This window comes from Amblyomma mixtum, chromosome 8 (assembly GCF_055824585.1).
Source record: "Amblyomma mixtum isolate Tamu chromosome 8, ASM5582458v1, whole genome shotgun sequence".
Lineage (NCBI taxonomy): Eukaryota > Metazoa > Arthropoda > Arachnida > Ixodida > Ixodidae > Amblyomma > Amblyomma mixtum.
Window position 1 is genome coordinate 53,674,886 of NC_143019.1, and position 26,814 is coordinate 53,701,699.

At 53.0% G+C, this 26,814-nt stretch overlaps 1 protein-coding gene across 5 annotated transcripts in view; it reads right to left on the reverse strand.

Annotated features, from left to right (window-relative positions):
• smg (sterile alpha motif domain containing protein 4 smaug) overlaps window positions 1–26,814 on the reverse strand; it is a 171,850-nt gene that overhangs the window by 36,936 nt on the left and 108,100 nt on the right. The window contains exon 1 of one of the 5 annotated variants that reach the window (XM_089558065.1): window positions 9,415–9,871. The exons of the other annotated variants lie outside the window; for them this stretch is intronic. Coding sequence (XP_089414191.1) covers window positions 9,415–9,475 — 61 coding nt within the window. The 5' untranslated portion in view covers window positions 9,476–9,871. Of the gene's footprint in view, window positions 1–9,414; window positions 9,872–26,814 lie in introns of those variants that run through there. 5 annotated transcript variants of the gene reach the window in all.

A 26,814-nucleotide genomic window follows, 5' to 3' on the forward strand; every position in this document is an offset into this window, starting at 1 on the left:
GAATGTGATATAACGCACTAGGTTGGGGCAGGCAAGAATAAGAGAGCATAAAGTGAGAGTTCAAGCAGGACCGCAAATCAAAGGTGAATCGGACAGTTCATGCCCCTGCAGTGCCTAGTAGCGGGGGAGCTGGTACGAGCCCAGGAGTCGGGTCTTTCCGGCGTCAACTGCGCAGCTACAACCGTTAGCCCCTAAAAAAGCGACCGTTACTCCATTAGAGAGACTAAGCGCCAAGTGATCATCAGCCATAGTTAGACCATGGACGCCCATGAGCGTTGGTCGCGAGCACTGCGCGCGCTGCTGTTAGTCCCGTTACACCAACTTCTATACGGCTGAGACTGTACGGACGTCAGACCCGATGATCCAGGCCCCGACACAGTGCACAGCAAGACGCGCAATGCCTTCGGGTTCAACGCCTCTCGTTTGTTCACGCTTCGCTTGGCCCTCATTATATCACCGACGCAGCACACACACAAACTACTGTCACGGGCGACAACAAACGGGCCATCGCCACAAAGCCGCACGCTCACGTGGCACGCGCAAAAAACAAGGCACGCTTATAAACGAGCAAGGGTTAAAGTGTTGTGCGACGCTAAACAACCATGTTATATACACTCCTCCGATACCCCCTGCCAAGGTAAAGGAACGTTCGCTTCGCCCGCACAATATATATTATATACACCGCGCCACAGCCGAATAGCGCGGCAAAACAGGGGGACCTTGTTACGAGGAGCGCTCAAGCGTTCCATTCTCGGGCCCAAAATATCCGCAGCGCGTCGCCCGAGGAATGCGGCTTGCGCTCCGCTTCGAGCGGGTTAAGCGACTCGGACACGTGCACAGATCGGCCAGTTTACAGCGCTTTTTCCCGTTCTTTTCTTTTTAACTGCCGTGGGAGGTAAGTGAACGCCGGTCTTGCGTTTCAATTACTCTACAGCAAGCTGACGTATATGTGCGCCACGGGGCGCTCTTTCATTCACGTGTTCCTCCTCTCCCTTACGGCACAGTTGAGGTGTCCACCAAGCAGTGAGACAGTTACAGCGCCTTTCATTTCCTGACAACCCTGCGTGTTGTGCCTGAATAAAGTCCCGAACAGTATACTACACCACGGCCATTCATAACCAATCATGACGCGTACGCGCAAGGATATCAGTTCGGTGAACATTTTCTTCGTAACTAACAAGTTTTTCCTCGTTTTCACACACGCCAAAGCCGCGGCTGGTCCACGAGTCACGACGTACTACACCGGATGGTTGCGAAGCAATTTCCACCTCGAGTGAGATCCTTTATTGTGCTGCTCAGCCTAGTAACGCATGTGTTTAGCGAACTGGAGGGGCTGCGTAAAAAAAAAAAAAGAAATAAAACAGCCCCTGTGGCTCAGTGGTCAAGGCTGAGCGCGAAGTTCAGGGATCGAACCCCGACCCATGGGGGCGCGTTTCGATGGATGCAAAAGACAATGTAATGTCAGGGCAAGTCAAAGGTCCCGAAGTGCGAGTTAAAAGACCCGACTAATCGCACACACCCCAATTTTCAGCACGAGCTAATTTCCGAAGGGCGTGATGGCATTTCTTCACCCTCATGATGACATTTACCGCACGATGTTCAGGTGAAGGCATACACGGTGGGTCTCTCATCAAGCAATCCGGGATCTACATCGCGACTTGTGACTTACGCACATTGCGCAGGTCCCCCGCAAATCAGGCGCTCTAAGTGACTTTCTCGTAGAGGGCATTTATTACGATAAAGACAAGACAGTTTCGCGTTCAGTTACTGTCGTTTAAAACTTAATTCATAAATTCTTGACATGGCTTCAAATTTCCCGCTGCCTGTCAAAAAAAAATTCAGCCTGTCTCCAAAGCCTATGGCATCGCGACGAGTGAACAGATTGATCATGTCTTGAGCTTGATGACAAATACGATACGTTCACTGAAAACGGCTCTTTTAAAAATCAGTAAAAAAGACCCTTCCCCCCTCCCACCCCACCCCCGCTTCCCCCTCCAAAAAAAATGGATACCCAGATTTCTGAGGTTATAGCTACAACGCGATGCACACCCAAACAGTGATCGCGGAGTCTTCTACGATACTGACGTCATCAGTTTGAATCGAGCGACTGGGGCAGAAAAAAAGTCGCGTCTTTAAATCAAGTTTTTCATGGCAATAGGTGTTTTTTTTTGCTGTCGAATATTTTTTTTTAACAAAGCCACGCAGAACCGAGAGTATATATATATATATATATATATATATATATATATATATATATATATATATATATATATATATATATATATATATATATATATATACAGGGTGTTTCACCTAAGACTTTCTGCAATTTTTAAAAATAAGCTATTTGAATTAGATGCGCGCTTTTTCTGGCATAGCATTGTCAGTGGTGTAGTACATCATAATGCAGCTAAGACGTGCTAACTAGCAGGCTTGTTAACTAATATTTAATAGTTAACTTTTAAACTATTACCGTTGGGCTCCTTAATTATTGAGAGGCATGTAGCCCACCGTAAGTAATACCCATATCAGTTTTTAGAATTTCGAAAACGCGGTTACCCTTGGCGCTGTGGCCCAACAAATTTCGCCGACATCGCGCCAAAATACATGCGGTTTGAGAAGCTTGCAGGCAAAGAAACCTCTCCAGTGAACCTAACTCGTCGAGATAGCCAAAATTTGTTGGGCCACAGCGCCGAGGATAATCGCGTTCTCTAAATTCTGAAAACGGATATGGACATTACTTACGGTGGGCTACATGCCTCTCAATAATTAAGGAGCCCAACTGTAATAGTTTAAAAGTTAACTATTAAATATTGGTTAACAAGCCTGCTAGTTAGCACGTCTTAGCTGCATTATGATGTACTACACCACTGACAATGCTATGCCAGAAAAAGCGCGCATCTAATTCAAATAGCTTATTTTTAAAAATTGCAGAAAGTCTTAGGTGAAACACCCTGTATATATATATATTACCAGGAACAGAAACTGGGTGGAAACTCTCCTCAGTGCCCTTTGAATCTTGTCCCACGAGTACAGGCATCAAAAAAAAAAGAAAGAGAGACTCCTCATCGCCGCGTGGCGCAAGAGCTACACTGTCCATTACAGTGAAACCAGAGATAGTGAAAAAAAAAAAGAGAGACCAGCCTAGCTAACAAAGCAGTCGTCACTGCAGTCACACACCACCGCCAGCGATCAGATCCGGGGCAGGGGCGCATCGCCAATGCGAACCGCGTACACACGGCCAGCGCAAAGGAGCAAGCAGGTCGGGGATCGTCGCCGCCGCGGAACTTTCCCGCGACTACGCGTCGCGTATCGGGAGGAGCCGGGCAGTCACGGGACGTGACTTCGCTTCCAAATCAGCCGGATCCGAACGTCAAGAGCGATGATAGATACGGAGGAGCACGTGACCAGCTCCGGGCCGCTTCTTTGTACTTCTCGTTCTTCCTTTTTTTTCTTCCCTGACGCGCCACCGAACAATCGAACAATGCGAGAGCGTTAGCTTCCCTACTAACTATGAACCCTCAACAACGAGCTCGAAATCTGCTGGTTTGGTTTTATAGAGTATAACGTCCCAAAAAGACTCAAGCTACGATGGACGCCGCAGTTTCCCTACTATGAACCCTCAAGCCCCGCCGCGGTGGCTCAGTAGTTACGGCGCTCGGCTGCTGAACCGAAAGACGCGGGTTCGATCCCGGCCGCGGCGGGTCAATTTCGATGGAGGCGAAATTCTAGAGGCCCGTGTACTGTGCGATGTCCGTGCACGCTAAAAATCCCCAGGTGGTCGAAATTTCCGGAGCCCTTCACTACGGCGTCCCTCATAGCCTGAGTTGCTTTGGGACGTTAAACCCCTATAACCAACCACGAACCCTCAAAACAAGCTCGCATTCTGCTGGCTTGGTTTTATAGGTTTGGTTTGGTTTATGGGGTTTAATGTCCCAGAGTGACTCGGGCTATGAGAGACGCCGTAGTGAAGGGCTCCGGAAATTTCGACCACCAGGGGTTCTTTAACGTGCACTGACATCGCACAGTACAAGGGCCGCTAGCATTTCGCCTCCGTCAGAATGCGACCGCCGCGGTAGGGATCGAACGCCCGTCTTTCCGGACCAGCAGCCGAGCACCATAACCACTGAGCCATCGCGAGTTCGCATTCTGCCGTCCCCTCAAAACGAATTATTAGTACACAGGCCAGGAGCGAGGGGGATTGACTGGCACTATTCTGAGTTAAACCGCAAAACAACCTCAAAGACTTGAGAAGAAAAACATTGTTACTAAAAACAGAACTTCTGTATTCTTAGATCAGTCTAGCAACTTCAAACAGGCAAAAGCTGAAATTACAACGTGTGTATTATAATTTAGATTTGCGTATCATGAAATACATTCGCTAACAAAGCCTCCGTGAAGGCGCATAATTATCTTAGCGACGAAGGGGACGGTAGTCAACGATGATACTGCACTCGGGGGGTTATCACTTACGATAGTAGCAGTGCTAACGCGAGCACTAAATATCAATCCCCCCCCCCCCCCCCCCGGTCGAGTGGTTCAGCGCTTAACAATGTACGCGCTCACAGCTTCAAAACAATGCACAAACAAAAAAAGACAATACGAAGAACAAATCCGTTAAGTGTACAAGAAATAACCCCTGCTACCAAAGCGAAGTGCGCGACTGTACGTTCCAGCGCGTGCATGCATGCAGGCGGAACGGTACACACCACACCGCGTACGGGGACGAAAGCCTTTCTCTCTCACCCAACACTTCCCTTTCCCACGCAGCTAAAACGGCGCTCTCGCTAAACCACGTGGCGCCGGAGCGACGCTGCCCACTTCACACGCGCCCCTTAAAAATACTGTGTCAAGCCGGCAAAGTAGTGCACGGTATAATACTCCAAACTTCTCTCAGCGCAGCCAAGCTTACGAGCACGAAGCGACGGCCTCCACAAGAGTGCTATTCTCACGGCGCTAACCTCACACGTCTGGAAAGGCTTCGCCTCGCGCTAGTACAGCTTCAACTACACGCAGCAAGGGTTATGGTGAGATGGTGGGGTACAGGCAAAGGGTAGCATATAACACACCAGACCTCTAGGATTAGACCGACTTACACAACCGTAACCGGCGAAGAAACAAAGACCTTTTAGGCCCGAGTACAAAACAAGCTCCCCGCCGTGCTAATAACACCTCTTACCACCAACAACAAAGACAAAATGGGCGAGCGGGAGGAGTGGTGAGGGCAGAGCAGCGCGGGGAGCCCCGTGGCGTAAAGGCGTCGCGACAGCCGCTGTGCGCCGAGGTTTCTGGAGCGAGCGGTGTAGAGCCTGTGCACTATACAGCGCGCGAAGAATGGAGGCCGCGAATTGCTCGCTCACACACAGCCGCGGTCCGGCTCCCGACCGTGAGCGAAGCGCGATGAAAAGCCGTTGCCAAAGAGTGCTGTGCGGGTAAAATACCGATACGCTAACACCAGATGAGGACAACTTTTTTTTTCTCGTTTTCACTCAAGCGCACCTACTTCGCAGCGAACACGGTAGGCACAGGACTGCATCATCTGAAGACAAGGGCGCACGGTGCGGAGAGACAGGGTGCACACGGTGCGGTACAGGAAAAACAGGGTACCCAGGGTGCGGCGAACAGGGTGCACAGGGTGCGGAGAACAGAGAGTGCCGAAGAGGGGCGTATCGTATGCGAAATACAGGGTGCACAGGATAACAGATGCACACACGGTGTTGAAGACGGTAATGAGGAAGTGATTACTCTTCCACCAAAGTGTGGCTATCTACAAAGGAAAGCTGCACATTTTTGTACTAATTCGCAGTTAAAGTTCATCCCGATTTGGGAGTAGAACCCGGACCACGGCCTGTCCGGGGCAATCGCTCTACCAACTGAGCTAACCAGGGCAGCTCTTCTCCAACTGCGAAGTTTCTGAGAAAGCTGCATTATAAATCTTTCTATGCCGTTATGAAGTCTACAGTTGTATCCTTTGCAGCCGTATGGCTGCGCTTGCTCGGACGGTAACTTTACCCCCTCGTTAAGAATTTACTCCTCCCTGGGGGATTTTCCCAAACTAACTGAAGACAGGACGCACAGGGTGCTGAAGACAGGTGCACGAGGTACCGAAGACAAGGTACACAAGGTGCCGAAGACAAGGCACACAAGGTGCCGAAGATATGTGCACAAGGTGCTGAGACAGGGTGCGCAGGATGCCAAAGACAGGCGCACAAGGTGCTGAGACAGGGTACACAGGATGCCAAAGACAGGCGCACAAGGTGCTGAGACAGGGTGCGCAGGATGCCAAAGACAGGCGCACAAGGTGCTGAGACAGGGTACACAGGATGCCAAAGACAGGCGCACAAGGTGCTGAGACAGGGTGCGCAGGATGCCAAAGACAGGCGCACAAGGTGCTGAGACAGGGTGCGCAGGATGCCAAAGACAGGCGCACAAGGTGCTGAGACAGGGTGCGCAGGATGCCAAAGACAGGCGCACAAGGTGCTGAGACAGGGTACACAGGATGCCAAAGACAGGCGCACGACAAGGTGTTGTGTGTGTCATTCGATGGGGATTACATTCGGAAAAGGTGCGGAAAATGCCTCGTGGACAAGCACCGTCTTCTGGAAAAGCGCAGCTATACTTTGTCACACATCCGCACCGCCAGCGATCTAAACTCCCGCCGCGGTGGCCGTGTAGTGCTGCGGCCGCAGTCGACAGAGGTATCGAAGAAAGGCAGCATCGATAGTCTTCTGCTTCTATACACTGCTGAATTCACCCACTGTTATCCGCAAGTTGAATCAAAACAACTACAAGGCAATCCCGTAGATGAGCACGTTCCGCGCATTCAAAGGACAAAATATACTCGTCTTTAGCGTTGAGGCCGCCGCGGTGGCTCAGTGGTTATGGTGCTCGGCTGCTGACCCGAAAGACGCGGTCGATCCCGGCCGCGGCGGTCGAATTTCTTTGGAGGAGAAATTCTAGAGGCCCGTGTACTGTGCGATGTCAGTGCACGTTAAAGAACACCAGGTGGTCGAAATTTCCGGAGACCTTCACTACGGCGTCCCTCATAGCCTGAGTTGCTTTGGGACGTTAAACCCCATAAACCAAACCAAACCAATCGTTATTGGCGTTGTTACGAGTCCTTTCGTGCCTTACCCTGTTGTTGTTCTCCCTTTGAAACCAACCGTTACCCTTCAAATCCACAGCGCACAACGTCGCCACTTTTGCCCCCGAGCGGCGAAGAGTATGCGCTTGTCTCCGCGTCCCTGATATTTCTAGCCCTGCCGGGCAAGTATGGCAGTATTTCTCGCGTGGCTTCGCAAGGAAGCCAGCGCCACTGCATCCTCAACAGGCTCAGAGACTGCGCGCCTTCCCGATCCTGCTCAGCACGGGGTTGCGGGTACGATAGCCAGGACTGCGATCGCAGCGCCAAAACTTCGTTACGGCCATTTAGACGACACTGTTTTTTTTTATTATTATTCAGCTACGGCGGGCAAACGCCCATCAATATTTTCGCATCCGCTGCCGAAGTACATATGAGTATCCTACAGACCTCTCACAGGGTTCCTCACGTGACTGCGCTGCAGCGCCTCGCATGGCGACTTCCGTCCTTGCAGCTCAAACAGGTCCACATCCGCGTCGCGGCTTTCACATCCACGTGCTTCAGACTGGTTGATTACTGGATCCTCCACGTGCCAAACCAACACCTTTGCTGACGCACTGCCGTAAAGTGCAGGACCCCCGGTTGATTTTGGTCACCTGGCGGGCTTTTTTTTTCTAACGCGCTGCGGTGTCACTCGATACGCGGCTTTCATTTTTTCTTTCTTTCCCATTCAGCGCCTCCGTCAAAACGGGGCCGCCGCCGGTGGGGCCCCGGGAATCGAACCCACGAGCTCACGCACGGCAGCCGGAATGTGGACCAAGAATGCAGGCCGTACAGAGGCCGCCGTATCCGCGATCCGGCGGCCACTAGCTAAAGCGCCAGTCCAGCTGACCGGTGGCGCAATCGGTGACCGGATACGCGTGGAGCGCTGCCACGCACGCGAGCGTCGTCGTTCAGACTCCATCCGTCGACGCATTTTTCATCGAAAAACAGACAGGCTATTAGGTTCGGACGAAACATCCATCGCCATTAGCTTGCCAGTTTGTACGCTAGCCCTTTTCTTTTTTCTTAAGTAACAAAAGAGGTGCCCACTACCATATGTTAGAATGAATTCAGCGAACGCCCCGCTTCTACGGAAGAGCCACGCGGTGGAAATGGATGGTTCCACTATGGTCATTCTTTTGTAGGACCGGCGCCAATATTGGGCCAATATACGGTCCCAATATTGGCCCAATTACCTGTGCTAGACGGGAAGTGTCGGATGTGGCACTTCCTCATTCGGGACGAAAAGCTAGGCTGTACGGAGCAGAGTTAAAGGAATGCGGGGGGAAGTTTGAGCAACCGTACACTGCCGCGGCGCAAGACGTGGGCCGGTAAGCAATCGAGCACACCTGACAGATCTCCTAGCGATAATCGTTATTTGTGCATGAAAAGTGTAGAGACGATTCCCCACGGCCGAGTGAGAGGACGCTCTCTCTGCTTTCACCTGGACAACCTAGAAATCGGCTGACGACGTTACTCGGGAACGTGTAAGGCACTTAAATTCGCCGAACGGCCGCATCTGTAGCCATTTGCTCGCCGAGTGGTGCTTACAGAGACAAGCACTGAAATCAGAGATGCAACTCATGACATTTCGTTCCCGTAGCCTGCAGGGAGTTAGCTCCAGAGACAGTGCGCTCCGGAGTCACGTGGCACATGTAACGTGACTCCCAATATTGGCAATGGATGGATTCACTCCGGTCCTTCACAGTGCCGGCCTTTGACAATACGTTTCCAATATTGGGCCAGTTAGCTACGCTGCTTGGGTAAAAAGTCTTCATTCCTCCACACCCCAAGCCTTGCACGACAGCATTTCCCCAAACTTTCTACCCGCGAGGCCTAAGCGACCCTGGGGTTCTCGGTAGTACAGCAGGAACGAAGCGACTTACAGCAGGAACGAAGCGACTTACAACAGGAACGAAGCGACTTACAACAGGAACGAAGCGACTTACAACAGGAACGAGGCGAATCTCGAGCGCGAGCCCAGCTGGCAGGCTAACCTAAACCGCCGCCGCTACTCACCAAACCAGCTGTGGACGCCGAAAACGATCGACAGAACCACGACCTCGAAGTAGTGCGGTATAGAAAGAAGGCAGCGAGCCACACACACACGTATATACATACATATACAGTTCAGTAGACGTCGGAGAAGCTTCCTCCGCGGTATTAGGCGCAAGAGCAGAAACGGCACGTGCAATACGTACAGGTTGCGGGGGGTACAACGAGGCGACGGCTAATAAGCCGGGGGAGCACAGGCACACCGATAATACGACCATCAGCACACGACGACGCACCTCTGTCGAAGAGAACGTCGCCGAGACGCTGGGGCGGCCAGACGCCCTGTATCAGCTGCATCGCACACGCCGACGAGGCTCAGCAGCGGTCGGGACACGACGCTGGTGCCTGGACGCAGCTGCGATGGACGCCAGAACAGCGCGGCTGGCAAAAAGGCATCCTGGTCCCTCCAGTATAGTCCGGTGGCAACGATGCTCCCGCTACGTTAGGTCCTATGGGGCGACGGGGGCTCGCCGTACCAAACCAACTGCAGAAGGAGTGTACTCCAACGGCCAGGAAGGGGGGCGAACTGGTGCGGCGACGGCGCGGCGGTCTCACGGAACGGCACACACACACGGGCAACACGCGGTCACTGCGGCGGCCGCAGTCTCGAGGACGTGTTGGACGGCGCCGCGGCCGACGAAGAAAGTTGCCCAAGGGGAGGAGAAAGGCGAAAGGAGAGAAAGTCTTCTCCGCGCATCGCACCCCCCTCCTTCCTCGTACACACACACACCTCCAGCGGCACTGGTTCACCTCACTACACCCCCCCCCCCCCCCCCCCTCCCTACCTTGCGTTACTCCTTCCAAGCAACTCTCGTCGTCGCGATCAGGTGGCCTACATTTGCGCGACCACCGCCGGGCGCTCCGTCTCTCTCTCCCTCAGCGCCGAGAACAACAAGCGGTGCTTGTCCCCCTCCCCACATCTCCCCTCACCGCGGAACGCCGTAGCCACCGTCGCAGCACTACCGCATCCCCGAGGGAGCGCGCGCGCGGGCCGTGGCATTTCTCGGGGATCCTTTTCTTCTGCTCCTGTCGCCGCACTGTTCCTCAATTTGTCCTTTTATCACTCTTTTTTTCGCGACTTTTCCTTTCCGTGTTTCTTCTTCACCAGCGTCGTCGCCGTCTTAAGCTCCGCTTAGCGGCGAAATAAAGAAAAAGCGACGCTCGGCGGCCAAAGGCGTCCAGGAAACGGCGTGCGAGCACGCACACGGTGCGACAACGGCGATGGAGGGGAAAGTGCGCCCCCCCCCAGGTTTGTCTCTTCCTGCTGCCCCGTGTAAATGAAAAAAAATCCGGCAGAGAATCGGAGAGACAGCAGAGCGCGGCGTGGCCGGATCAGAAACTGGAGCGAGAACAGCCGGCTTGAGACAAGGAAGCCTCCCTCCCGTCTCCGCCTCCCTCCCGGAGGTCTGGCGCCGGCTGCAGCGGGGCTGCAGTGCCCAAAGAATGGACGCCAAGCAACCGCACCTTGCGTTTACCCTCTCTGAACGCCCAGCGCTAGCGGATCGTCGATGGCACCTTGCCTCGGCTATGGTAAAACGCGTTCGGCGGTGCTCACTACACCCATATTTCCCCTGAACTTTTCTTCGAGCGCGAAGTGATGGCTTCCGCAAGCGCGATGTGTTTTCACGCACCTCCGAGCCAACCAAACAATGCAAAAGATGTCGTCTCGCGCTCCCAGCTTCTGCTCCGTTGCAAGTTGTGAGATGTGTATTCATCTCACCCCTTCCCGCGATGGGGTAGGAGTGGGAGCTAGTTCACTCCCTCTGATAAATAATTCCTGCAGTGGACTGGGAGCTGTACTCCATCTCACCACTTCTATACCTAAAAAACTGCTGCGACGGAGAGGGAGCTACACCCCACCTCACCACTTTCAGTAGTAGAGTGGGAGCTGCACTACACCTCACCACCTCGTGCGGAAGAGCGGGAGCTGCATGCACTCCACCCAATTCCTGCGGTGGTATGGGAGCTTCACGCCATCTCGCCACTTTCTGCAGCGGACTGGGAAGTGCACTCCATCTCACCACTTCTCCATCCGAAAAATTCCTGCGATGGAGTGGGAGATACACCCCATCCCACCACTTTCTGCAGCGGAGTGGGAACTGCACTCCATCTCACCACTTTCTGAAGTGGAGTGGGAACTGCACTACATCTCACCACTTCCTGAAGTGGAGTGGGAACTGCACTACATCTCACCACTTCCTGAAGCAGAGCGGGTGCTGCACCCCACCTCATCGCTTTCTGCGGTGGAGTTGGACCTACACTCCATTTCATCCCTTCCTGTGGTGGAGTGGGAGCTGCACATCTCAAGACTTCCAGAAAAGTGGGAGCTCACTCCATCTGACAAATTCTTGCAGCAGAATAGGAGCTGTGATACATCTCAACATTTCCTGCGCTGTGGAGTGGGAACTGGACTCCATCTCGTAACATGCTGTGAGGTGGAAGCTACGAGAGCGAGAAGCTTCCAAGGGTAGGATCCCAGTGGTTGCTTCGCAAGCGCGTGAGACAAGCAAGCCATCACCTGGCGCTCGCAGCTTCCCCTCGCCTCAAGAATTGAAATGGGAGTATACAGACAGGTTTGGCTTTCAGTCATGGGAAGCAGTCGTCTCTACAGAAGCGTCACACTGATGACATGGAGGACGTCTCTTAGCCACACCTGGCTCCTCCAGTGTACTTGGTGGTACCTCGGCTAGTTGGACAATCTGCATTACTCGGAAAATTGCAGCGCCGTACGTAGAACAACCTTGACTTGGAAGGCCTCTTCTCGAGCAACACATTTAGTGCAGTAGCACCACTAGGCACATTTTCAGATTTAGGGCATACGTTCGTGGACGTATATGTACGTCCCTGAAGCCTGCTTTGTGGCAGGCGAGGTGTAAGCAACCTGCCGGGTGTGTACACCAGGCAGATCTCCACTTCGGTAATGTCTAAGACCTTTACTTAGGTCATTACCTTCAGGGTGAAGGCCTACATGGCGAATTCTTTCCGGAACCTGCAAGGTGTGTACACCTAGCAGGCCTTCACCAGGGCGCAGGCCTCACCTAGGTTTTTACCCGAAGGTCTTTAGGGTAAAGGCTTTCACGGTAAACGCCTTCGGGGTAAACGTCTTCATGGTAAATGCCTTCTGGTAAGAACCTTTAGGTCAAAGGCATATTCTGATACAGGCCTTCAGTCAGGAAGGACTAAAGGGGACTCACATTGCTACAGCCATTAGTTCCTGAAATAGTAGCTATTACTCCCTTAAACACTACTGCAAAGTGACCATGAACAGCAGTTAGCCTCTCCACGGCCTAACCATCCGTCGCGAGAACTAACTGCCGGATTTACGCATATCTTACCCAATTGTTGCTAACAGCGCAGTACTTAGCAGGCGCGACAAGGTGTCGCTTTGTATGCGGGGGCAGCGTCCCGCTCCAGTGCTCCGCACAAATCTGACGCCGACTGTACACAGCTCCCCCTACACACCTCAAATGACCGTTATCTTCCTGCCCGGTCCCGCGCAAGCTCACAGAATTTCAAAAGGCGTACCCGCGGGCTCATTCTTCGCTATACAAAAAAAAAAGACCGTATGGACATCGGGGCAGCCAACGAGTGCGGGAACGAGAAGACGCAGCCCCGGCCCAGCATGGTCGAAAACAAAAGGGTACCCTTTCCCTCGGCTTCTTTTCGTCGATGGGGAGGTGAGGGCGGCAGGCAACGTCAAGCGATAGACTGGCCGCGTCCGTGCGGGGCAGCTGGCGCGAGCGGCCAAGTAAACGAGCCGAAAAAGAAAGTGTCCCAGTTTTTTTTCCCCGCGCGCTCGGACTGGGCCGGCCGTTCGCGCGTCCCTTCCTCGAATCTCGAGCGAAAGGGATCTCGCGCGCTCTTCTTCGGCCAGCTGCGCGGACGAGGAACCGGCCGTCGCCGAGAGCGACAGCGGCCGCCTGCCGATGGAACAGCGGGAGCGGGATGAGAGTGAGAAGGAAAAAAAAGGATCTCTAAAAAACAGAGAGAGAGAGAGAAAGCGCTAATTCATTAACACCGCTCGACCGGCCCCTCTCGGCATCAGATCGGGGGGGAGCAAACGCAACGAGCGGTGCAGCGCCGTGGATCGCGGGCACTCGGAGAAGGGGTAAACAAACGCGGTAGAACGCCCGCTCAACGGAGGCCGGCGGCACGGTCGCCGCACGGTGATAACCGCGGGGGAGCTCGCACTTTTCGAACACTATACACGGGCGCCGAGTTCCCTAAACTATGTACACGCCGAGCTCATTTATTACTTCAGGTTTATTAAAGTATTCCCCCGAAGGCCCTGGGAGGACGTGTTCCAGGCTATAAAGGGGAGAGGGGCATCGGAACAGACGAATCGTACAAAGCCTCACGGAACGGTACACTCTAGACAAGAATACGCCTGTACGGGAGTAAAAAAAGGGAGCAAGTTGTACTTCAGAGCACTCCCTTCTATAAAAGGGAGTGAGCTAGAGGATAACTTACTACCCATTTCTGTTACTCAATTCTCTTTAGTGTGTAGGTAAGCAAAGATTATTCACGAAACAAATGTTTGTGAATTTTTTAATGAATGCCGGACAGCTGCATCAAAGGCACAATAAGCGGGGGTGCTGTGTGATAACACGGCTGGACAAAAGCTCCTCGATTACATCGGTATCATCACCACGGCTAGAATCGTTCCTCGGAATTCACACCCCATTCTGTCTATTTTTTTTTGTTGTTGTTGTTACGGCAACTTAAGAACAGCAGAAAATAACACCTGAATGGCTGCACCAAGAGTGAAGAGAGTAGGTGTGCCCACTCGCTACGCTTCGCCCTTACACTTGGAAGTATATCGGTCTACCTCTGTTATTGAAGTGACCTGGACCTGCAGTGGTTAGGTGGCCTCTAAATGAAGCCCACGTATAAACAGCACAAGCTATATAGCTTGTAGAGAAGCTTGGTGCTCCGTGCTACGTGAAGCGGAGCATCTAAGGGACGTTCGTTCCACTATACAAGTGAACGCTGTGGCCTGAAGACTTTTGACGGGGGTGTGCGCTCGCACCATCACCACGCGAGTACACCGCGGAGGAGTGTTGACATTCCACTTTCGTCTCGAGCGAATATGATACGCAAAAGGAGCAGCGGTATTTCCCCGTTACGCCACACGACCACGCCCCCTCCCCGCACACACACACACACACACACTGCACCGGGGGCACGTTTGGGGATGGGCGTCAACCGACGAAAACCGCTCAAGGTTGACCGCGGGACGGCCCGTCGCGGTTGCATCGCGACCCGAGCTAAGAGCGTAACATCAAAGATGAAAAAGAAAAACGCGAATATATTACACGAACTCCGAAGGTGGCCGGGCTATGTACACAAAACGCGGATACGAGATTCGCGCAACACAGCCTGTTTCACGCAATGCAACTTCCACACTGACGGCAACGACAGCTCTGTGCCAGAAAACGCATTCGTGACAGCGGGAACTTCGGCATCGAAGACAGCCATACCAAAAGTGCCCAGGCAACTTTGTGTCAGTGCACTTTCATTTCTACTCACCGAAAACAAAAAAAAAATGGCAGGGTTTTAACCTAGTTAAACCGAGTACGCGTGCGAAAGCATGCCTTTAGTCCGTTAGCCCATTGACTCACGGCTTTGCTTTGCTGGGTCGTCGGAACGTCTGGCGACGATATCAGAATAATCTAAAGTCCGACCGAGGTTAAGCTGATCGCATCTGTTCGCTCCGCAGACGGAAGTCGATGTAGACGACGATGTGCAATGCACAGCCGCGCATTTGTTCAAGGTCAAGGCTTCAGCAACAGCCCGGCTTTTGCAGCTCTGGTCGCGAAGTACAGCTTTCGCTCTAACAAAAATTAAGGAAAACCAGCTACGAGCAGTGCCACGTACGTACATCTATTCAAAGCGAAACCGAATACAATAAGCTGCTTGACAGCTGATAGAACACACAGTTCCAATTTGTTCACAGTGCGGCCGAGGTCGCATTCGCTCAATGATCTGATCTAATTTGTCGGATACTCACACCGCAAAGCAACAACACAGTAGGCTACAAGGACGGTTAAATGTTGTCCACCCCCACCCCCCTAGAAACGCGGCCACCGCCGCCGCCGGGACTCGAACCCACGACCTCGAGCTCGCCGCCAGCGACCTCGGCGGACGAGTTGGCCTAGCGGAGCAATGCGCGCCAGCGGTACACTTTTCTTTCTTCCCCCCTTTCTTTATCGCCCGCACGCTAATAGGGGTGTTCCCCGTCACAATCGCGGAAGACACGGCTCGCTCGCCGCGAGCGCCCTCTCCGTCTCTCTCCTTCTGGAGCGAAAAACAAAAATAAAGCGCCAGCAGCTGATGAGGAGCGACTCGGTCTTCCTCGTGCGGGCAGCGGGGCGCGCACGACACGGACCTCTTCCCCGCACGGCATCCCTTCCCGTGGGCTATTTATAGACAAGGAGGAGGAGAGGGGGGGGGGGGGGGTCGCTGAGTCGACCAGCAGCGACACGCGCCCACTCCGAAACAAAACCGTGCGCGTGCACACACACACACACACCTTCTCGTCAAATCGCCAACTCCTTCTGGGGCACCCTGTTCAGCCAGCTCTGGGCAGCAACGGGACGGGGAAAGGGGGAGGGGGGGGGGGGGGGTGCGCTCGGTTAATGCCGCCGCCAGAAAAAGTAAACGAGAGAGGAGGAGGAAGAGGAAGGGGGAAATCACCGCACGCCCCGTGTTCCCCGGCAGCAAGAGAAGAGGCTGTTTTCGCGAGCGCTTTTCTAGCGGGCCTCGGTGGACGACCTAACGTTAATAACGTTTACTTTTGCTTTGTTACCTCCGCGCCTTCTCTCTCTTCGTCGGGACGACAGAGTGAAAGGATGTCGACGCTGCGGGGGAGGGGGACGTGATGGCCGAACTCGGCCCGGCTAAGCGCGCAAACGCCACTCCTCACCTATGTCCCCCCGAGCTGTCACTAAACTGACCAGTAGACCAGAGAGTTGGGCTTAATGTTTAGCGCTTCAAACGGAATCACAGAAAAGGACAGTGTCGTATCGTTTTCTCCGTGTCCCCGTTTGAAGCCATATTGGACAAAGAAAAACTGGAAGCTTTGAAGTTTCCTCGCCAACTCCAACTTGGTGCGAAATAAATTTACCAAAGGAGTACAGATATCCAAATTCTGGTTTGCGTGTCGTCTGGCTTCAAATGATGCCTCAGACATTGGTATAAATGCAGCACCCCGCGGTATTCGTCAACGACCGCTAAATAATTTAGAACTTAATTTCTTTGTCCGATACAAGTCAAGAAAACGGCGGCTTCTCCCCATAAAAGGACCCCCTTCCAGCTAATAGCATCGGCAGATTCTCAAGAACCAGCTAGCGTAACAATGCAGGGAGAAGCAGAAGGAATGGGATAGTCGCCTCCCTGCATTGTCGGGGTAGTCGCTTCCCTGCATTGTCACGCCACTCACGCTGGCAAGTTCGTGAGAACTGGCCGACGCCAGAGGCTGGAAGGGGAGTCCTTTGACGGGGAAAAGCCGCTGTTTTTCTTGACATGTAGCCGAATAGTGTCAATTGCCGGGATGAACCCTTACAAAGAATTGTTCGGGCAGTCTATAAGACTGTCATGGACTTCTGTCTATATAAGTCTATAAACTGTCTATGGACAAATGCTAAAGAAGAGTCTATAGGCAATACAAATTGTACAGACAGTCGTAGACAATCTATGGATTTATGGTCATACACTTTTAGTAGAGTTTTGTCTACCAACAAGACAATCTATAGAGTATGAATCGACAATGAAATACCTATACGAAGGCAAACAGAGTCTATAAGAAGTCTACAGACTGTCTATGGGCCAATTTTAAAATGGCATTCCCGACCCAGTTTCTATCCCGAACGAGTTCTACTTCAGTCGACTTCAACCAAGATGACCAACTTCTCTCGACCAACTCCTGCCTCGGCATGCATGTCCGATACAACGCCTACCATGACTGAAACGATGTCCGGCGAAGCAGAAAAAAAAATATTCAACAGGCTACCCGCTCAAGAGGACAGGAATATCGGAGCTGACGTCACGGGTGGGGGGGGGGGGGGGGGGGGGGGGGGCAAACGCTCTCACGACTGTGCACAACAGACGCCCGTGCACGCGCTCAAGACGAGCGCGCAAGAAGCGATCGCCACAGCGCGAGTTCAGCGACCGCGGGCGCACACAGTGTGTCTGTCCAGACGCACACGCAAACAGTTTTCGACCCCCAGACACTCTTATCGACGCTCTTGGAACAACACGCCGGCAACGACGACGACAGCGCCCCGCTACCACCCCTCACGGGATAACAACGGCATGCTGCACACACAGCTTCACCAACGAACCGATGCACGACCAACCATTCCACCCTCTTCTCGTGATCCTTTTTATATCCCCACTTCGGCCAGTACCACGGCAGCAGAGGGCAGGTCCGTTTACAGACACCGGTGGGACCATGGTGCGCGCGCGTGTGTGTGTGTGTGTGTGGGGGGGGGGGGGGGGGATAGTAGGATACAACCTAAAAAAAACAGCAGCTGCTAACACTGGGCCGCGGTACTCGGCGTCCTGTATTACTCCGCTGGCCAATCGCAACAGTGAACGAAATTGCCTTTTTAATGTTTGACTATCTCAAACAATCCATGTATCAAAATTCTACAGCTCATAATTCTTTCTCTTGTGATAAGCTTCTTGTTTACGTAACAAGAAACGTTAAGCCAGCGGACTACTTTTTCGTCGTGGAGGAATTATGTGCGCGGAGGCTAACTGTGGGCGGAGCTTCACTGCAGACTTAAGTTGTACACTACTATAGACCAGATTTTTGAGCCTCTCCTGGGCGCGGGCATTTTGCACCGACTGGCGCGCCGCGGTGCGGGCGTTTCTTTGGGGACTGCGGGGCTGCGACAGTTCCGCGGCCGCGCCTGCATATAGCCGCGCTTCGGGCGCTAAAAAAACATTGTCGAGCATACTTCCGCTGCGTGGCTGTGTTGCAGGAAGTATTTACGTTATCAAAGCGATAACATTGACGCGTTTTAATGACATTTAGTTTGACATTCAGGTTAATTGTGCCGGCGCTTAGAACGCGCTCGTGCTTAATCGAATTCCGTCTTGGTGCTCCACCGCAAAGAAACTTTTTATTCAATATCAAGAATTAGGTGTGCGGCTAGTATGCAGTTCCAATTCCCATGCACTCTTATTCCTTCCTGCCGGCCATAAAGCCCCCTCCCTTCCACAAACGGCTTTCTTGTCGCCGCTCCAGTTTATCAACAAATTACCGCTGTGAGCTCAACTGAGTCGCAGCGCCAACAGAAAACAAATTTTGTCATGGTTTATGCAACCTGGTGCATAAAAACGTACTTCCGCTTAATTTATAGAAGCTTGAATAGATATGAGCAGCTAATCCAGCTTTCACTAATTCTGAGGTCCGAAGTCGCGTTATTTTAATCAGGAGCTCTCGCCGCGTGTCAGAGCGTTGCGTAGGCGTTTGGCTATGTGTGGAAAATGTAATGAAATCGCGCATATTTTCCTATGAATAATGTAGATACCGCACCGCTGCGGTGGCTCAGTGGTTACGGCTCTCTGCTCTGGCCCAAAAGACGCGGGTTCGATCCCGGCCGCGGCGGCCGAATTTCGAAGGAGGCGAAATTCTAGAGGCCCGTGTACTGTGCGATGTCAGTGCACGTTAAAGAACCCCAGGTGGTCGAAATTTCCGGAGCCCTTCACTACGGCGTCCCTCATAGCCTGAGTCGCTTTGGGACGTAAAACCTTAATAAACCAAACCAAGCTAAGTTAGATACCAACAGCAGAAAGATACTATAGATAAACCTTAACCCCCAGATACCTCTGACATGCGTGCGGAAAAAGCAGCTGAAATCGGTAGCGGTCGTGCTTACAATCCTGTGCATGAAATGTTCTTAATGGGAACAAGAACAAGCTCAGCGCAAGGATGCTGAACACGTACTGGTGATCGAAAACACGCGCTCCGTCGGGACAACCTTCAGTCTGCAGCTCGCCTATCCAGTTACTACTCCACTGAGTCAAGTCAATAGATCTACATTCTGATGCATAATATTATCATAGATGATATCGCACGTAAAAGGCGACAACAAACGACACGACAGCGCAGAAATCTGCTTCGAAGTGCCGGTTTCCAGTCCGCACACTACCTGGTCGACTACCCTCGGATGTCACGTTAACGAGTAACTGCGCACAAGATAACCGCAGCACTGTCTGGAACAGGGCAGATGTGAGTAGTGACGCACAGCACACACCCTCATACGTTAGCTGATGGAGCACAAAACGGCAGAAGCGAACACGTAAACATGCGTTCTATGCGCGGCGCCGGCGCGACCCGCAGTCCCTCGGGCCGCGCGCGCCGACAGATGGCGACTGGCGTCGAGAGTAGGCGCGCGTCCGCAGCCTGCGTGCGAGGGTAAAAAAATCTGGTCTATAGGGGAGCGCAACCGCCTTGTATGCGGGAGGCGGTGTGAGGTGTAGTGGAGAGACGTCTGGTGGTAGGAACTGGGCTCGTAAGGTGTGAGGTGTGGCGCAGAGACGTCTGTTAGGAGCTGGGCTTGTAGGGCGGGATACGGCATTTTTCCCGGATGTGCACCAACAGAAGGATGTTCTGTGCTGTGTTGCTGCTGATGCCGCCGGCACCCAACTTTTGAGAAAAGAGCTAAGAACAGCTACTCCGTAAGCGACTCCGTAGAGGGCAAGAATACGGAGAGAGGAGAGAATCTGCCAGCACTCGCAGCACGAAACACACGGGAAGCAGGGGGCGCACAGGGCGCCATACTCTCTAAACAGGCGGCAAACCGTGAGACGGTATACGAACGAAATATCGAAAGAAACAAGCCAGCTACGGGGAGAGAACAACTCAAGACTACGCGCACTGGAGGATCGCAAACTGCAGAGAGAAAACTGCACGAACCATAACGTAACTAAACGTAACCAAAAGGTGCAAAACTCAAACGAGAATGAGACGTAGCACAGATCAGCTGTTGGGCTATTCAGCTAAACCTGTAGTGCCCAAATATCGAATACGACTAATAGAATTTATTCACTTCCAGAGCTTCCGTCATTACTTGCCCTTCATTGTAGACAATACGTATAAAAAAAGAGTGCTCAACTTAAAAATAAAGTGTTGCTGCTGAATTAAAATTAGCAGATAAAGCTAATTTTCGAAGCCTAAAAGCAATAGTACTGCTCGCGACACACACACAATGACATACATAGAATAATTCAATACCAAAGTCAAAAACCACACGGGGGCACTTTTGCATTTCGCCTCAATTGGAATGCGACTGTACCGCGACCGGGATTCGATCCTGCGACCATGGGATCAACAGCGTAATAAAGCCACCGAGCCACCGCGGCCGGTGCTTATGCAGTAGGTGACAATGCAGCGTTATGCCTCCTGCATCTACGACGTAAGAGTGTGACGTTCCTCCTCGAGCATGAGAGAGAGAGCTAGTGCCATTTATATCGGTCTGTATCGCACATGACAGGGCAGCGATTGTACGCTGACTCAGTCGCACCTCTCAAGCCTTCATTTTGCAGTAAAATAGAAAAAAAAATTCGCTGTGGCTTAGCTTGGTTAAGCTCGGTAATTGCGAAAGCAATATCCGTACCTACGCCATGGTTCAGCTGGTGGTGGTGCTTGTGGTTAGACTTGTGGCGATGCATCTGTTATACAATCCAATCCAATGTAATTTAATGTAATCTAATCTATTCTAATCCAATCCAATCCAGTCCAATACAATCCAGTCCAGCCCAGTCCAGTCAGGCCGCCGTTCATGTGCACCGCCGTCGCACACGGACGGCGCGAGATCGCGAAGCAATGTGAAGCCGCTGGTGGTTGGCACAGCTACTGCTTTCTAGCGACGTGAGTCGAGCCTAATCTCTTCAGCGTAACGCCACAATCGCGCTCCTAGCGGAGAGCGCAGGAGTTAGGCGCCGGTGGTGGCACCGCCGCGGCTTGCGACGGCGCGAGTCGGTCGCCCTTCTCTTCGGCGTGATGTCACACATGACGTCACACAGAGGTCAACTAAAGGTCAATGGTGGCACCGCCGCGCCACGGCAAAGGCTGAAAGTGCAAGTAGTAAAGCTTTCGCTTTAAAAACCTCTCAGTTAACCAGATGTCCTAGAGAGAGAAGATAAGGCAGCGAGGGGATTGCTGGACTATCTGACGCCGTCCTCGGCTCCTCTAACCACCGCGTTTAGCAGTCCACATATGGGAAAAGTTAACATTAACAATGTTACGGGTTTAAAGCACAGAGATCCCTCTCGATACAGACGCGTTCAGTGGCACTTCAACTGTTTATGTCCTCTAGTGTCACATGGTTGCAACGCACGAGGTCCCACATCTGCGTAACAAGCCTGTTTCAGGAGAACTACATAGTAACGCGTGCAAAAAAAAAAAGAAATAACCGTCACCGAGAACCACTTCCCCCGCCAAGCGGACGGCATAACGCGATCAAACAACAGCCACCAACCGGGTCCGATTTCATCTTGTCGCTGCTGCGTTTAATCGGCTTATTCGCCCGAACCGGATGCGCCCGCAGTTATTAAGCAACCATTTTTTTTTTTTTTGCCACACACAACAGCGGCACACAGACCGCCTCGAGGCACAAAAAAAAAACTGCAAGAACACGCCGCCTAATCCGAGCATCACGCGTTTATTCAGCGGCCCTTATCTCGGGAGGCCGAAGGGCGCCACGCACCGCGGGCATTCTTCGTCAAGTACCGGCGGAAGACCCCGAAGCGGCTCTATAGGCGGCTCTACATAGGCGGTAAAGAGTATGCACATATTTCCTCCGACGCAAGCAAGTGCTCGCACAATCAGCACGCGGGCCGTTTTTTTTTTTTATTTATTTCTTTTTCTCTATCTCCCAGGCGCTAAGAATCTTCCGCCTATTAAGAGAAAGAAGCCGCAAGAAGCTGCATATCAACGACGACGATTGCTGATATCGCGCCCGCTTGCTATCGCGAAGTCAGCCAGCTAAGGGCGCGGGAGGTCGCGTGCTTTCACTTTCGCGGCGAGACCGCTGCGCAGATAACGAACCAATAAAGAAAAAAAAGCGGGGGGGGGGGGGGGGGGTGACACGAAGCACGCACGGCCGTAAATGTATCCGCGCAAGTGCCCAGCGCAGTATCGCAGTAGGGGGGCGAAGTGGAGACCCTTTTCCTGTAGAATTAGTTGAACGCAAACCTGATGCGCACCCGTCATGGTATAAGCCAACAGCGGTGATGATGATGGTAGTGGAATTTTAACGCTCAAGGGCATGTTTGGCCAAATAGTGCCGCGGCACAAGACATCTTCTTCTAAGAGGTCAAGACCCCATTTTGCAAGCACTTCACCCCAGACAAGCCGAACACCAACCCAGGGGAAAGTGAATAAGTACGGAATGACCAATTCTTCATATATGGGCATTAACCCACTAAAGCCCTTCAGGCGGAGCTCAAGTAAGTGTCCCCTGCTTTCGCACGTGCACTCGGTTTAACTACGTTAAACTACGTTAAATCCCTGCCACTTTTTTCCCATATCCGCGCATTCTGCACCCATGCCAACACAACTGGTTTTGCCTCAACGCAGCTAGCCAGTGAGAATCAGAATCAGGGCCCCACCATAACAACAACTTCTTCACCGGTGACTCTCCCCTAAGCTCCAAGCACGCCAGCAGAGAGGCCAGAGGAGAAGCGTAGTGGCAGAGGGGGGGGGGGGGGGGGGGGGGGGGCGGGGGGGGGGGTCCCTGCCCCATCGTTTTCGCCAAGAGATGCGGAAGCAAGAGCGGCGCGCGCTCCTACCTACTACACCGTTGGGGGCGAGCGCCAAAAAAAGAAAGGGAAGTCATGGAGGAATAAAAGCAGGTCGGCCTCTCCCTTTCTTACCAGCGGACCGGACCAGCGTGCGCGCCTGAAGAGCGAACCGAAAGTGGGCGCAGGAGGGGTTCCCCGACACACACACACACACACACGCTGACGTCAGCCGGCGTACTCTCCGCCGGCGACGATGAGGGGAGGTCAAGGTCAATGGCACTGCCCGCCTCTCATCGCACACACAAGGCGAGACGGGCTATCGGTACACGGAGAACGGCTGGGTCGCACATCTCGGAACCAGCACCCAACTGTTTGCCGGCACTTCCCGAGCCTCGACTTTCCGTGGCCAGTCCGCTGCGGCGACTCAGTGGTTGCGGCGTTCGGATGCTGAGCGGCCGATGACGCGGCGACTCGGAGGTTACGGCGTTCGGATGCCGAGCGGCCGAAGACGCGGCGTCGAATCCCGGTGGCCGAGTGCTGCGCACGTCATAGAACCATGGGTGGTCGAAATTAATGCGGAGTTCTGCACTGAAGGCGTTCGGGGGGTGCACCGTGAATGAGACGATTAGCGTGCCTTTCCTGTACTCATCGGCACAGCCAAGACCTCGGCAACCCGCGACGTTCGCTCGGCACATTACGGCAAGCTTGGAAATTAAGTCATTTTACTCTGTGCTTCTAGATATCAAAACTGCTTGCTCTTAACCGACGACCGTTTATTGACCACGGACGTCTGTCAGTCTCCCCGCTAATGGCCTTGGACGTCTGTCAGTCACCCCGCTAATGGCCTTCACATAACTATACGTATAAACTGCACGTGAAGTACGTGAGAGGAACGAAACACGCCCTATTGAAAAAAGTGTACAGGTTTGAATGGGTCAGCAAATGGGATCAAGGCACATTTGATCTGGATTTACAGGTTTAACGTCCCAAAGCGACTCCGGCTATGAGGGGCGCCGCAGAGGAGGGCTCCGGATAATTTCGAACACCTGGAGTTCTTTAACGCTGACGTCGCACAGTACTCGGGTCTCTAGCATTTCGACTCCAGCGAAACGTGACCGCCGCAAGCGGGATCGAACCCACGAATTTCCTGTACTGTGCAATGCCATTGTACGTCAACGCCAGATGGTCGAAATCATCCGGAGCCCTTCACTACGGCGTCCCTCACACCATGAGTCGCTCTGGGAGGTTAAACCTACAAACCAAACCATATGTGCCGTAATCATACTTGCTGACCCATTCACACCTACACACATTTTTCATTAGGGAGTGCACACGCTAACCGTTATTTCCTTTTTTTTTCCCCTTTACTAGACCTCCTCCTGACCATCACGGGACAGCAGCACGAAAAGCGAAGCGGCCGGCAGAGAAAACAAGCGACCCACATAAGCAGCACGGACCACGTATGTATAAATAGTGAAAAGGAAACGCGCGTGCCGATGCCCGGCCAGGGCGCACACGTACGATTCCAACAAAAGCATCGTGCGCCGCCGCTTCGTGGACCGGCCGCGCAGCAGTATGTAAATGGCGCCCAGCTGAAGTTTCTAATCCCGTCGGGGGGGGCAGAAACACGGAAGGCGCGGGTGGCCACGGCGGCGAAACCGGCCCAGTCGACGACCCGCGCAGCACACAAGCCAGGCTCGAGGGCAGCCACTCCAGGCGGGCAAGAGGACTTCAGGCACATCCCCAAGGCGATTCGCGATTTCGCACAGGCGAAACCAAAGCACCCTGGAGCGAATCCTCGCGCGTAGCCGACAGACAAACGACGTTGAAGAAACCCGCGGAGATGGAATGTGTGTGTGTGTGTGTGTGTGTGTGTGTGTGTGTGTGTGTGTGTGTGTGTGTGTGTGTGTGTGTGTGTGTGTGTGTGTGTGTGTGTGTGTGTGTGTGTGTGTGTGTGTGTGTGTGTGTGTGTGTGTGTGTGTGTGTGTGTGTGTGTGTGTGTGTGTGTGTGTGTGTGTGTGTGTGTGTGTGTGTGTGTGTGTGTGTGTGTGTGTGTGTGTGTGTGTGTGTGTGTGTGTGTGTGTGTGTGTGTGTGTGTGTGTGTGTGTGTGTGTGTGTGTGTGTGTGTGTGTGTGTGTGTGTGTGTGTGTGTGTGTGTGTGTGTGTGTGTGTGTGTGTGTGTGTGTGTGTGTGTGTGTGTGTGTGTGTGTGTGTGTGTGTGTGTGTGTGTGTGTGTGTGTGGTTTAGTTTAGTTTTGGTTGGTTTATGGGGTTTTAACGTCCCAAAGCGACTAAGGCTGAGAGCCGCCGTAGTGGCGGGCTCCGGAAATTTCGACCACCTGGGGTTCTTTAACGCGCACCGACATCGCACAGTACACGGGCCTCAGGAATTTCTTCACCTCCATCGAAATACGGTCGCCGCGACCGGGATCGAACCCGCGTCCTTGAGATCAGCAGCCGAACGCCAAGGCCAATGAGTCAGCCACTGCGGCGGGTCGTCAGGCTCAAGACTACGGCAAATAAACAGGCGCGAATCATTCGATACCGGCAGCGGCGGTTGAATTTCTATGAAGGAGAAATTCTAGAGGCCCGCGTACTGTGCGATGTCAGTGCACGTTAAAGGGGCCCAGAAACACAATCTTAGTTAACTGTTTTGCCTGTTGATTGCATACAGTGAGTTATAATGGTGCTAATAGCGTCGGTAATACCGCATACATTCCGTTTTTTTTTTTAATATTTTAATGTCCTCCCAAAAACAACTTCATGGCTCTGATGGTGTCGCCACACAGTGACGAGTTTTTAGCAGCGGATATGACATCACCTGGCGCGAGCTTGATAACCGGACAAACAGTAAATATACTGTGAATAAATAGACACATCTTGTCACTTGTCTGCGTTTTATATTAGATCAACAAAAACAATTTGTTTGTCTTAGATAAAAGCCCTGCAAAGCAAGTAAAATAAAAATACACCACCAGGGGCGCTCTGGCATGGAAACAACGCTGCCAGTCTCAGCAAGAACGAGTTAGAGAGCAGGCAACCATGGAGTACAAACTTCCGCTATACTTCCGCGACGTTCTCTGGCTGGCTGTTTTGATTGGTTGCGCCAGGTGCCGTCATTGGGAGAGCGAAATAAGAGTGGGAAGCCCCGCCAAAATCGAGTTGAGGGCAGCGTTTTGTTTGCTTGTATTTTCAAATTTCTTCACTGAATAACTCCCGTTCCTGTGGATCGATTCCTGTAATTCTTTTTAAGTCAGCATCTGTGTGACATAAAGAACCCACCTGAAGTATAGCCGGTATTCCCCCAGGCAGTGTTTCACAGCCCCTTTAAGGAACCCCAGTTAGTCGAAACTTCCGGAGCCCTTCACTAAGGCGTTCTGCCTCCATCACAATGCGCACTCCTCCGCATGACGGCATTTTTTGTTGGTTTTTTTTAGGGGGGGGGGGGGGGGGGGCTTTCTGTTCCCCGTACTTTCTCTGGAGCGGCTAGGAGGAAACGCGAGCTGCCGGCGGCCGACCCACACACACGCGGAAGAGTCCCCATTTGAGGAAACGCCGCACGCGTCGCTGCCCGCGCACCTATACATACATACCCGACGCCGGAGACGCAAGCCGAAGGCGTTCGAGCCCGACACAAAAGCCCGCGGTCGTCAGACACCGTGGCGCGCGCGCTCGACTCTCTAAATAGCCCTAGGGGGGGAGGGGGAAGGGGAAGGGGGGGGGGGGGGGGGTCGTCCCGGAATGCCACGAAACCCGGCGACGGTGCGGTGAAGCGAACGCACAGTGCGGCGGCAGCAGCAGCAACAGCAGGCCCGAAAAGAGCGCGCGGGGGCAGGCTGCCTACCGCTACCGTGTCAGGCCGTCTCGCCGCCCGTGCGCCGT